The sequence below is a fragment of the Silurus meridionalis genome, chromosome 24, assembly GCF_014805685.1.
Source record: "Silurus meridionalis isolate SWU-2019-XX chromosome 24, ASM1480568v1, whole genome shotgun sequence".
Classification (NCBI taxonomy): domain Eukaryota; kingdom Metazoa; phylum Chordata; class Actinopteri; order Siluriformes; family Siluridae; genus Silurus; species Silurus meridionalis.
Genome location: NC_060907.1, coordinates 9241152 through 9255276, shown reverse-complemented (window position 1 = coordinate 9255276; position 14125 = coordinate 9241152). Strand labels below are relative to the sequence as shown.

The following is a 14125-nucleotide window of genomic DNA, read 5'->3' as shown; positions in this document are numbered from 1 at the left end:
ACCAATCCATGGTTTTGTACCTGAGCACGAGACTCCACGAGCCAATCAGAGTGGCGGGGCAGGGTTAACCGGAATACGGGTAGGAGAATAAACGCAGGCAACTAGTCAGGTCTAGAAAAGTGGGTTACGCAGGCAGGCAGTTCCGCTCCGAGTGACCCGCGCGGGCCGACGCCGGATGATCCGTTTCTGAGTCTCGGCGCTGTTTGATTAAGCTTTACACTGCTGGATGAGGTGTTAGCACGTTGACCGAGGCACGATGGTGGGATTTCTGCGAGTCCGTTTGGTGGCGGCGGCGGCGATGTCCGTACTCCTGCTCTTCCTGCAGGATGCTGCGGCTTTCTATCTTCCGGGTTTGGCTCCAGTCAGCTTCTGTGAAAATTCTCAGGAGGCAAAAGACGCTCAGAGGGAATGCCAGGTGATTCTCTCTGGATTATTTACTCGTGTTTTTTAACGGTTATAATGATATATAACGTGTGTCTCGTTCTTCACTTAAACCCTTTTAGCATTCTCTTGCTAGCTAGCGAGCTAGCTCTGTTAGCTAACAAACTGGCAGTTTAAACATGGCGATAATATCATTCGCAGCGGTTAGATTCGTATTCCTGGTGGTTTAAGCACCACAATATAATTAAAAGGACACGTATTTGGGTCCTGAAGTCATTCTAGTGATCTTTTATATTTCTATATATTTCTTCTTTACTCCCTGTGATAACACGCCGAGAAACCGGGCTGTGTCCCAATCGACTTCCTGTTTCTTCTTCATACACACGGAGAGAAGCCTCATTCTGCCTCCTTTCTAGTGCACTTCAGACGTGTCATGGGGTAATTTAGGACGCCGCCTTGGCTCCTGTGACAGCCCCGTGGCCCATTTAAGTACAATATTTACAGATGGAAAAGTGTTCTTCAGTAATGATTCGTTATAACAGTCATATTATTATTAAGAACAGTATTTTGATATGGTTTTTATTCATTTAAATAATAATAAATCCCACTTTTATGCTAAACGTATGTGGCTGTCTGACCATCACACCCAGATGTGGCTCTTCACCAAATTATCACAAAGCTGGAGCGCTCACAATGTCTCTGTATGCTGAAGTTTCCTTCTCTGTAATTATGAGGCACAAATCTATTCCTCTATGGTAATACCAAGATCTGCAAAGCTCCATGGTTTGTCAAGTCCTCAAGACCTCCTGTAGAGAAATGATCACACGTTCTAGTGGAAAGCCTTCCCAGAAAAGTGAAGCATTTCAGAACAGCAAATCTGGAATCGGGTGAATAAGCACTTATATCTGTGATTGTCAGGTGCACAAGATATCAATTCTGCGACGGTCTGGGATTCGTGTAAGATCTGTGACTGATCACCACCGTTTTCTGACAATGTGCCTCATCTGATCTAATGTCCTAGTCCAATACAGCTTATTGGGTTTGTGGCTCCTGGAAACTGCAGATGAATTACTGACAGTGTAAGGAAATATTTCATTTGAAATCTTAGTGTGAGCTTCTACAGCACTTGTACAAAAAAAAGAAAAGAAAAAAAAGCCCCCATTATGAAGCTGATCTAGAATTGAACAAATGGCAGAAGGAATGGGACCTGCCCAAAGAAATGTTTCTTATAGTTTCAAATCAAGGCATTACCAAGTCGTCTACACTCAGTGCTGACTTGGCCACTCAAGGTTTACTCATAGGTTTCTACTAACGGGTGAAGCTCCGCCCTTGTGTCTCTAATATCAAACTCCCTTGACAATTAAACACATGTTTACTGTACTGTAACTTTTACGATACGGTTGGGAAACAATTTTACACACAAACATGTTTACGAGGGATTTTTTCATAACGTTTCCTCTAAATGTGTTTCCATTTTTTTGTCTCATGTGAAGCTGGAATTTCTTATATTATATATTAAATGTAATGGATTTGATGATTACACATGTCATGTTTATAGCCTTGAAACGAACATGACGTTAATGCTTAATGAACAAACAAACAAACAAACGGGGGACAGGTTTGTTAAATTCTTCTCCGTTACATCACTTTGTGTTTTTCCTATAATACATTTATTATAACATCAATTTTCACCTGTGCCATCTGTAGTGCTGTCAAATTCTTATCATCACATTGTTGTTCCTTTGCCAGCTTCTGCTTTGTTTCTTTCACAGTTAGATAAGGCTTGTCTCGCTAACCGGAATGAAGAAAGTGTAAACGTGTAAAGTGTAAACGTCCTCCGTACAGTTTCTGGTCGCCCCAGTTTCATTCCTTAAAACAAAGCATCTAAATAAACATCTCTCTTCTGCGACGCGTCGTCTTATCAGTGCACGTTTTCAGTGTTTATAAAGATGGTGCTTCAGTTTTTCGGGAATTTGACTGTCTGCATACACTGATGTTCTTTTTGTTCTTATCTGCTTTTGCAGGATAAAATCGAGCTGTTTGTGAACAGACTGGATTCGGTGGAGTCGGTTTTGCCGTATGAATACACAGCGTGAGTATAAAAAAAACAAAAAAAGTCTGACCTGCTTCGTCACATTGTTACGCGCTGTGGTATGCGCTGCGTCACCTGCTTGGAAAAGGATTTTTTTGTTCACCGCATTTTAGTGAATCTTTTTTACACACCCGTCACTCCACAGCGTGGTAGAGCAGCAGTAAGTTTTCCTCGACCGTTTGGGTGGAGCAGTTTGGCCGGTTTTTCCTGTGTCTTTTCAATGGCGAAAACCAGTCAGATAGTGTCAGGAGTGTTAGTGTTTAAGAGACGGGGAGAGCATGGAGAAATGTAACGCCTTCAGATAAATGCAAGTATGAGGTGCAGGACTGAGGAGGGATTGTCCCGACATGAACACTAAGCTCTTTAAGACCTTTCTGTGCCTCCGTGGAACTCAAATAAATAAATAAATGTGGACTGTACCAACTTCACTTTTTACTCCACCTTAGTCATCGTTATATATTTTATATATATATATATATAATATAAATAAATGCAATAAATCTGACTGGAATTGGCTTAGACAATTAATATTGGAAAATTATGTAATGCACAACACACCAAACATTAATGTCTTATAACCTTAAAAACTCTGCTTCCTGACTGCCTTTATTTATTTATTTATTTATTTATTTATTTTGACCTTTTATGGAACTCAGGTTTGACTTCTGCACTGTGGATGCTGAAAAGCGGCCATCGGAAAACTTGGGCCAGGTGCTTTTCGGAGAGAGAATTGAGCCATCGCCTTACAAGGTAATACACACACACACACTCACACATGCACTTTCTCTTATCATGCAGGGATCTGCACACTGCATTAATTTAGTATCTGTGACAAAACCTGCATTCATTCTTTTCACGTTTCCACTCTCACTCGCCCGCCATTAAAATAAAGTATTGTTCATGTTAAAATTGATGAACAGTCAATTACAGGTTGTGAAGAGAAACTTCGTGTTTGACCTTCAACAAATTGTTTTAGTAAAGCACTTATCTATTAAATCAAGGTTTATGTAGCGTGCTTGTGTGGAATGAGTACATTGTGAAGTCACTGATTTTGGTGTAAAGAAGACCTGAAAATCATAGTAAAAGTAGGAATAGTAGTATACTTTACTGCAAAATGTCCTCCAATACATGTCTAAAAGTCTTGGAGTAGCTGATTTGAACAGCACTTGTGTATTTGACTCATATTGAACGTAGGCTCATAGATGCACTAGTCCTCAACACCAAGACCACATGTTAGTAAAAAAGCCAAAAAGAAAGTGATTTGTGAGGTTTTAATTTCTAAAATAAAAATCAAATCATATACCTTAACATTAACGCAACATTAACAAGATGCAAGATTAACACAACATTGCAGAATGAAACAAAGATCAAACAAGGTAAAAAAAAAAAAAAAGACAAAAGTATTAAATCAATTAATATCTTCATTTAACAAATAAAATTGCAGCATCATGAACAAAATAGAGCCGTCAGTATTCAATCGACAAATTCAACTAAATAAATGACCGATATTGTATTCAACTTTAACAAAAGTTAGTTAAGTATTTGCTTATATAAGTTGCTTGTAGTTTTGATACTCAGTAAATCAGTGAATTATTGCTGCTTCAAAATCCAAGCAGATAAAGTGACATTTTCACAAAGTTGATTTCACACCAAAAGGCTTTACAATTCACCCCTGGACTCTGTGACCTCTGTCTGAAAGTTCAGTCAGTGGATGAGGTCAATCACCCAAGTGTACTTACTCAGTGCCATGTCTTATATTGTAGCCTTGTGTCTCTTGAAACTGTGTGTGTGTGTGTGTGTGTGTGTGTGTGTGTGTGTGTGTGTGTGTGTGTGCGCGCGCGCATTTTCGGTTCTGCATTCAAACATTTTGACACTGAAAACTTTATTTTATGTTTTACAGTTTTCGTTCAAGGTGAAAGAGACGTGTAAACACGTGTGCACCAAAAAGTACACCAATAGTGCACAGGACAAAGCCAACCTGGATTTTCTTAAGAAAGGCATGCTCCTTAACTACCAGCATCACTGGTAAGTCCTCTTTTCATCCTCCATTCCTTTTCGCTTTCCTTTCCTTTTTTTTCCTGAACGCAACACATCACCACTAGATGGCCAACTGATCCTTTTCACATTTTTCTTTGTGCCTCCTGCAGGATTGTGGATAACATGCCCGTGACCTGGTGCTACGACGTGGAGGACAACCAGAAATTCTGTAACCCCGGATTTCCTATAGGGTGCTACGTCACGGATACCGGCTTGGCCAAGGATGCGTGCGTCGTCAACGTGAGATCCTCAGTTTGTCATTAGTACTGAACACAGGCTTGGTTGATTGTTGTGCTTGATCTCATTACTGCAGTAGGTGCTGATTTTTTTTTTTTTTTTTTTTTTTTTTTGTGTGTGCAGTCAGAGTTCAATGACAAAGACACGTTCTACATCTTCAACCACGTCGACATCACTATCTTTTACCACAACGTGGAGAATGAGGCTCCTGACTCCAGACTGGTCGCTGCCAAGATGGAGCCAAAGAGGTACTTTTGTCCCTAATGCGCACCAAGACTTACTTTGAGTATTAGCTGCTAACAGGTGCATTTTGTTGCATTCGTTGTGTCATTTAGCTATAAACAAACCAATCCAGATGCTCCAGACTGCACAGGGCCACCCATGAATCTTAAAAACAAGCACGATGGAGAGATCAGCATCCCCTACACCTACAGTATACAGTTCAAGGTCAGTTTTGATGTACTTAAGCTTGAACTGATCTTTCCTCAAGCTTTAAAAAAAAAGCATACGTTTTTCCTGCAGGTTGATCGATGGTGGATTTGACCGATTCCAGTAGATAGGTTGGATCGATAGTTTTTAAAATGGATACTGGATTAAAAAACAAATACTTCATGTAAAATAGTAGACATTTTTTCCACACAAAAAAAAATTGAATCATAAAAATGAATATATGATTTTATTAATAAATATTGAAGAAAACAAGACATGCATTGAAACTGAAACAAAAAGTATCCCTCCAAATAAAAACAGTTACAATGAATAAGAAAAAAGACACTTAAATAAACACCACATGGCTTCAGGGATTTACCTCTAGATGCCGCTCACCTACTGAATAATGCAACCTGGAAAAACTATCAGTATGGATTTTTGCAGATGGTTCCGGCAATTACCTATCTGATAAACCGATTAATTGGACGACCTCTAGGCTTCAGAGCAAGATTTAGCATAATAAAAAGCAAATAAGGATTTAATTTTGCTCTTCTGTTTAATCTGTCATGTCTAATCAGACTTTTTTGTTGTTGTGTTGGGTTTTAGGAGGAGCCGAACATTCGTTGGGCCTCTCGGTGGGATTATATTCTGGAGTCCATGCCACACACCAACATCCAATGGTTTAGGTGAGACCACACAAACATTACACTCATACAGACTTTGCTTCATACATACACACAGACACACACAATACTCGTAAAATAACCGTGCACCATGAACAAATAGAAATAAAAACAAAAAAATGAGTTTTTATTTACAGTCTGTTTGATGTAATTTAATTTCTGTGTGTTTGGCTGCAGTATAATGAACTCCCTGGTCATCGTGCTCTTCCTGTCTGGTATGGTGGCTATGATCATGCTGCGCACACTGCACAAAGACATCGCCCGCTACAACCAGATGGACTCAGTGGTTAGTTTGGCATCTCACAACACTGTAGACACTACAATTGATGCTATGATACACACACTGTTCGTTATCGTAACGGAGCTGATGCCGAGTCGGAATGAGTGGGCTATGAGTGGTTACATATCAAGAAAACATCCTGAATAGAGGAGCCAATCAGAAGACAGAATTCAACAGTGCTGTAGAATAAATTTGGATTATTAAGCAGTATAAATACTGGCTCAGCTGTTTTAAGAAATCTTCAGACCAAGATTTTTTTTGTTTAAATTACTCATCTTTTGACTAGAGGTTGACTGATTTTTCAGACACCAGTAGCTATTTTGGATTGTACATGCCGAATAATCAACCCGATAATTTTTTAAATGGATACTAGTTTAAAAAAACAAAACACTCCATCTAAAATAGTACTGAATTTTATTTTATATATATATATATATATATATATATATATATATATATATATATATATATATATAAATATAAAAGATATTGAAATGTGCTAACTGAAATAAATAGGAATATATTTATTATATTATTAAGTATTGGGCAAAATAAGACATGCTTTCAAACGGCAACTAAAATAACACTCCAAATAAAATTAGTTGCATTTAAAATGAATAAAAAAGACACTTTAAATAAACAGCATGCGGTGTCAGTGATTCGCCTCTAGAGGCCGTATAATGCAACCCGGAAAAACTATGAGTATGGATTTTTGCCGATCGATTCAGCAATCATCTATCGGTGTGTCCAATTAATCGCTTGACCTCTGCTTTTAACATTGTCTCTCTGATGTTAAGACTTTCTTTCCTTGTCTTTCTCTCTTTTTTCCACACACAAGCCCCAAACTCATCAAGTAGTCATGAGGGCAGATGCAAACTGACAACTGACCCCCCCTCCCCTTCATGTCCTTATTCGATGTGGAACCACAAACCAAAGCCACATCCAGATCTCTATACCTTGTTTGTCATACATGACCTCAATTGTCACGTCTTTGTGTGTGTGTTCTCTTATCAGGAGGATGCTCAGGAGGAGTTTGGCTGGAAGCTGGTGCATGGTGATGTGTTTCGCCCACCACGTAAAGGAATGCTCCTGTCCGTTTTCCTTGGGTCGGGCACGCAGATCTTTATCATGACGTTTGTCACACTGTGTAAGTGCCGCATGGCAAACACACCTGCCTTCACACTCATTTAAAGTTGTAACAAAGTGAGCATGAGTCATCACTCATAAAAAAAAAAAATTAAAAAAAATCAATTATGAATCATTAGAATGTTTTATTACGATGAGTTTTTAAAGGCTTGATGTTGTAACAAGTCCCCCGGATGTGCAGGTTAATGTTTAGCTGTATTTACAATGTGTCATGTTGAAATAGTTGATTACAACCCCTTCTCTCTCCCCTTCTCTCTCCCTTTCTCTCTCTCTCTCTTTCTCTCTCTCTAGTTTTTGCGTGTCTAGGTTTCCTGTCCCCGGCTAATCGTGGTGCACTGATGACGTGCGCTGTGGTGCTTTGGGTGTTGCTGGGAACGCCGGCTGGTTACATCGCTGCCCGATTGTACAAGTGTGAGTACTCAGTTGAGACACTAATCCCTCACCTTTGATCTCAGAGTTCTGTTAAAACCGTGTGCAGGTCATTATTACTAATTATTGTCAGAAGGGGCCCCACAAACACACAGGAGAGACCTTTTTAAAAAAAAAAAAAAAAAAAAACTATTTCAAATTCTTTTTTTTTTTTTTTAACCAACATGTGCAATCTGAAATGAAATGACGTTTCATGTGAGTGTATGTGTGTTTGATGTGTGCAGCATTCGGAGGTGAGAAGTGGAAGACCAACGTGCTGCTTACATCATTCCTCTGCCCCGGGTGAGTTTTGTTTTTGTTTTTGTTTTTTTTATTGCTTGATAAATATTAGGGATGGTAGATTTACAGATTCGCATCGGTGCATCAGCATGAAAGTGTGACACAACGATAAAAAAAAAGTGAGCATCAGATAGTTGGCATTTGTATAGCAGTGCATCGTTTTTAACAAATTTGCATCGGCAAAAACGATATATTTCTACTCGCTAAACTGTTTCTCGAGCGCGTTCTCTCAGCACCACTGTTGCAACCTGATTATGACGTGTCGCAACGCTACAGGGACCAAGGCATGTCCTGAGAGTCACATAGAATACAGATTAACATGGCAGAGGTAGAGCTGCATTTTCCTGGAGACAGAGCAGGAAAGGAACATCTGGTTTTATGTAATCTTGGGCCTGTTTGTTAAAGGGCTATGTGTTAGAAGTATTGATGATTTGCTTCCTGTCGGAACCAAAGAAATATAATTTTTTTATCTGTATCGTATCGTTGGCTATGCATCAAGATGCGAAACGCTTCGACCTCAGTTATGGACTTGCAAATCTTTAATAAATAAACATTTTCAACCCCTTGCTTTTTGTCATTTGTTTTGAATGCTCAAATTTGAACCTTCTTTTCCTCCTGCAGTGTGGTGTTTGCTGATTTCTTCCTGATGAATCTGATTCTGTGGGGCGAGGGCTCATCAGCCGCCATGCCCTTTGGTACTCTGGTGGCCATCTTGGCTCTGTGGTTCTGCATCTCTGTCCCTCTGACCTTTGTGGGAGCCTACTTTGGCTTTAAGAAAGCTGTGAGTGCATTGAATGCTGCTACAAAGCTAGTTACATGATTTAAATGTAAAACCATTTTAAATGTTAAAGGTCCCAGGTTCTACTTGGAACGTCTTGAAGCACTGACAAGTTTGCACCTCTGCATGGGCTTTTTTTTTTGTGTACGTGTGTTTGTTAATTGTTAGTTGTTTCTATGTGACGTAGGGCATCGAACACCCCGTGCGCACCAATCAGATCCCTCGGCAGATTCCAGAGCAATCCTTTTACACCAAACCTCTCCCAGGCATCGTGATGGGTGGAATCCTGCCCTTCGGATGCATCTTCATTCAGCTGTTCTTCATCCTTAATAGCATCTGGTGAGTTGACAGTAGAAGACTGAGCTCCAAAAGGATCCATTAACTTATTCGAGGAAATCATCAATAAAGATTTATACATTTCTCTTAAAACCCGTTACAGTGTATTTATGATTGTGGTACTTTTTTAAACCAAGTGCACAAACCTGCCATGGCTTGAATTTGATGGGATTTTTGATTATTTTAAAAATTTGATATACAAAAGAATACATAGAATTTGGTGAAAATGTTTGATTTGTTACTAGTCATAGAGTTTAAACAAAGCTGAAATGCTGAAAATGGCCCGGATTTGTACAGCCCAGGATGCAAGTATGTAGTGTTAATATTAGAGTTTAGGCTGATTGTATCCTCAGCTCACATTCTAGCGAACCAGTACTGACCCTCTGACTTAAAGCATTAATGACTCAAAGCACTTTCTATGTCGCTCTGGATATGGGCGCCTGTTATATGCCATATATGTAACCTGATCATCTTTTGTGTGTTCACTTTGTCTACAGGTCCCATCAAATGTACTACATGTTTGGCTTCCTTTTCCTTGTCTTCATCATCCTGGTGATCACTTGCTCTGAGGCCACCATCCTGCTCTGCTACTTCCACCTTTGTGCTGAGGTTAACAGAACACACATGCGCACACACACAAAAATCACATGGGGACTCAACACAAATAGAGCTCTGTGTTCTGTTTGAGATTGACTGAACATTACAGGTGATTTCATAGCACACTTTTGGGTGAATTTAAATGCTTTTTGAGAAGCTCTTATGCACCCAGGGAAGAAGTGAACTAAGATCGCACACTAAAGTAGAGTGCAGAGAGCAAAAAACATACCGCACCTTGTCTATAAAAGAGGCTGATCAGTGAATAAAACAGACATGCGGATGAAATATTGTAAAATGTTTTTTACTGCAACTACTCACTTGTCATTTTTTCACATTCACAATTATGTAACAGTACAAAATACAAAAAAAAGTGATAAATGTGATGGTGGTTATTATTATTATTATTATTATTATTATTTTTTTTAATTTGTATTTTTTTAGCAAAAGCAATCTACTATGATCTAATTAATAATACTGGACTATTTGAGCCCCATGTTATCCAAGGTTGTAAACTTATCACATTTATTACTATACTGTAAAACCCCCTTAATTACAAAATGTTAACTTGCCCCCAATATCTCCCACCCACTAACAGTTGCCATGATGAAGAGATAATCAGTGTTACTCACTTCACCGCTCATAATGTTATGCCTGGACGGCGTATACAGTTGCAGGATATTGACGCTGTTGTTTGTTTTGTGTTGGTCAGGATTACCACTGGCAGTGGCGCTCGTTCCTCACCAGCGGTTTCACAGCAGTGTATTTCCTGGTGTACGCCGTGCACTACTTTTTCTCCAAGCTGCAGATCACCGGGCTGGCCAGCACCATCCTTTACTTTGGCTACACCATGATCATGGCTTTGATCTTCTTCCTCTTCACAGGTGTGTGTGTGTGTGTGTGTGTGTGTGTGTGTGTGTGTGTGTGTGTGTGTGTGTGTGTGTGTGTGTGTGTGTGTGAGAGTTTAAATTTGTGGTGAAAATACTCAGCTTCAGGGTGGAAACATTTTCCCACTCTGTTATTGATTATATTCCTATAACAGCACACTCTATCCTTACATAATTCATATCTCAGAGACTTTAGATCAGTGCTCCCCAAACTTTATTTCTGTAAGGGCCACATCGATTTTACTTTCTTTAATGTCAGTTTGTAACAAAAAAATTAACATAGGCTGGAGTGACTATCAGTATTGTTGTGGAGATTTTATGATATTAAATGTATTTATTATGCCTCCTTATGCTAGATTAGTTTATTATTTTGTTCTGCACTATATAGACAACTGAGCAATACTTTTCAAGAGATATACAGCCTATTAAAAAAAGCATTATTACAGTCATAATGACATTTTTTCATATTCATTGTTAAAGAAATCAAAAATTTTACTTATGCATATTCATGTGGTTGGTGGGTGAACCTAACAAATAATTGACCGTGGATTTTAACGATGGCTAGGATCGTACTTACCGATAACCGATTAATCTACCGATAGTTTTTTAAATGGATACTGGATTTAAACAAAAAAGTGTACACTTCATGTAAAATAGTACTGAATTTTATTTAAAAAAATTAGTCATGAAAGTATGCTCAAGGAAATAAATATAAATATATTCATAAAAAAAATAGAATTATATAATTATTTGTAAATAATATACAATATTGCGCTCTTCGTGCAGCGCGCCATCTCGCGTGTAAAAAATAAAATAAAATAAATAATTAAAAATAAAAACAGTATGCGGCATCAATGATTCTCCTCTCGAGGCGGACTGGACAGCCGGAAAAACTATCGGTATGGATTTTTGCTAATAGTCGATAGTTCCATTAACTATCGGTGCCTTGAACTCTGATAATAACTAAGGGACATTTTTAGTTTGAGAGCCAACCTTTTATTATTAAATACAGATATGATATTAGTAAAATCTGAACTTTTCCTCTTCACAGGAACGATCGGATTCTTTGCCTGTTTCTGGTTCGTGACCAAAATCTACAGTGTGGTGAAGGTGGACTGATTTCGACCAATCAGAGCCTGGACTGTACTCGTCTCTGTAGGAGAGATAAGAGCGCTGTCGTAGACGCCCCGGTGCCTGGGCTCACTAACAACTCAAACTAAGTTCTACAGATCTTAAGCTTCCATTGGAGTGTATGTGTGTTTAAAAAAAAAAAAAGTGATTTGTGTGTGATTTCACACATGCTTATAAAAGAGCACTCGTTATAAATAGCAACATGCTGCAACCCAGAACACACAAACCACATCTTTTGTTTTGTTTTGTTTGTTTTTCTCTCCTTTCTTTCCCTTGAACATTGATTTCAAATTGACATTTGTAAATATCACACTTCTCCCTTTTCGCTAATATTAAAGTGCATCAGGTGCAGGTGTAGGTAGCTGACATGTGTTCCGGTGTTAGAAGTATGAATTTGTAAATATATTCCTTTTTTTTCTCTCAAATGCTAAAACCTGTTTAAAAAAGAGAGAGAATGCAGTAAAGGAGCTGCAGCTTTCTTTGACTTTGTGATGGGAGGGAATGGGGTGATTTCCTCGAAGTAATTTGTGTGTGTGTGCTTTCAACCCACCAGCTTTCCTTGCTTTTTATTTATCTCATCATTTTTAATTCGCACTGTTTGACTATTGATTTATACCTCAGTGCTTTCTTTGTGCCTCATCATTTAGAGGAAAGAATAAAGATGTGCTTCACTGTAATACATCTTCACTGCTACAGATGAGTACCAAGTACATGAGCTTTATCAAAGTACTTTCAAAAACCTTTAAAGTTTTTTTTGTTTCTCTTTTGTTGTGGGTGAATGTTTCTTTAAGAACCCTGGTTATATTTGTAAATGAGTCTGATCTACTCTTCCATCTGTTGAGTTCTGGTTTGATGCATGCACAGGAGCTGACCAGGGATCAGCAGTCCAACAGATGTTCAGTACATAGTAAATAATTCTTTCTTTCTTTTCATCTTATCGTCATAATCGTGCACATTAATTCGGGTGGGTGGTTTAGTTGGGGGTTCAAAGGCTCCGTTGATGTGTAGAAATACGTGGATGGGCCGATTTTTCACAGCAACACCATGTACATAGTCGCACTATGTAAGCAGATAAGTTAGATAGGTTTGACACTGATCAGAAGTGTTTCTTCACTGATTTGAAGGAATTGCACGGGGGGAGGTGAATAATGGAAATAAAGAAAAGATTTCTCTTGTCCTAAAAAATCTGACTTTTTCACTGATTCACTGTATCTCATACATTAAGCATCGATTTCTTTGTGCACTTGAGTGTTAATATGTGGATCAGTGCTTTAGGTTTAGTTCACCTACTATTCTGTATGATGCATTTCAGATTTTTCATTTGCATTAAATATGAATTTACACTCTTTCCTGAAGAATCATTAGTATTGATTCCAGCCTTATGTATTTTTCAGATTTATAAAAATGGCCAGGTTGCACAAGAGACGTCGCTGAAGCGTCTCTCCAGAAATAATTTATTAGGCTCAATTGTAAACTCTGATGGAGCTAGAACGGGCTTTTGTAAAATTTTAGCTCCGTGTTGTGTCTAGGGTTGCAAATTGTTAGGAATTTTCAAAGCTGAAATAAATCGGGACAAAATTCCAGGTTAGCAAATAAAAGGAAACTTAAATGTAGTTGGGAAAAAAAAACATCTTACAGGATAATCTTGGGTAAAACAACCAGATTTTGTGCAATTTTTGTTACATTTCTCCCCTGCACATTAATCAATCACATGCACATATGCACACTTACTGCAGGGCTGCTGAGGCCACGCCCCCTACATACTCTGCTTTTCTTCATAACAGCTTTCCTTCTATCCTGCACACAAAATTGTCAAAAAAATGTCCATCTTGGTGAGTATTCATGTAAATTACCCAAATATAACAGATTTGTTTCAACTTCTTTGTGCTGTGTGTAGAAGATTGTGCAACAATATTATACTAACAATTCAAGTCTGATATTTAAATCTGATTCCGATGATCAGACTGATAAATCAAAGTGCTGCAACAATCAACTTTTTGGATTTTTCGTATATTATACTTTTTTTATTTGTTGTTTTGCTTATAACTAAATAAGAGGGTATGTATGTATACGAGTTTACTAAAAAAAAAAAATGCGAAAGCCACATATTGAGTTTAACAATCTTTAAATTTGACATCTTGTATCACTGATAGTGGCTGCTTTTTGAGAAGTGCATTGGAGATTTCTTCTTTGAACAAATTCACTCCTGCTGGGTTGTTTCTTCAAAAAAAAAAAAAAAAAAAAAAAGCTTTTATGTATGCATAGTAAAGCAATTTGTGTAAATCAACATTTGAATTGTTTTTAATGATAATTGCAGATGACAAGTTGACAACCATGCTTTAAAAATGTATATAAAATACAATACAACATTGTTTTGACAATTTTTGTTTACAAAAAAAAAATACA

At 38.1% G+C, this 14125-nt stretch overlaps 1 protein-coding gene across 1 annotated transcript; it reads left to right on the top strand.

Moving 5' to 3' along the window:
* The first annotated feature begins 91 nt into the window (after window positions 1-91).
* On the top strand, window positions 92-12396 carry tm9sf2 (transmembrane 9 superfamily member 2). The gene is made up of 17 exons (XM_046837189.1): window positions 92-415; window positions 2406-2473; window positions 3130-3223; window positions 4374-4498; window positions 4621-4750; window positions 4871-4995; window positions 5083-5194; window positions 5783-5862; window positions 6037-6145; window positions 7154-7286; window positions 7577-7696; window positions 7939-7996; window positions 8615-8774; window positions 8959-9110; window positions 9605-9716; window positions 10414-10585; window positions 11640-12396. Exons 1-17 carry the CDS (start codon window positions 257-259, stop codon window positions 11705-11707), a joined length of 1977 nt encoding a protein of 658 aa, XP_046693145.1. The 5' UTR covers window positions 92-256; the 3' UTR covers window positions 11708-12396.
* Window positions 12397-14125: the final 1729 nt, after the last annotated feature.

Coding starts and splice junctions, on each gene's coding strand:
- tm9sf2 (XM_046837189.1), top strand. CDS start 257: ATGGTGGGATTTCTGCGAGTCCGTTTGGTGGCGGCGGCGGCGATGTCC. Junction 3,224..4,373: donor TTGAGCCATCGCCTTACAAG/GTAATACACACA, acceptor TATGTTTTACAG/TTTTCGTTCAAGGTGAAAGA. Junction 4,751..4,870: donor AGGATGCGTGCGTCGTCAAC/GTGAGATCCTCA, acceptor TTGTGTGTGCAG/TCAGAGTTCAATGACAAAGA.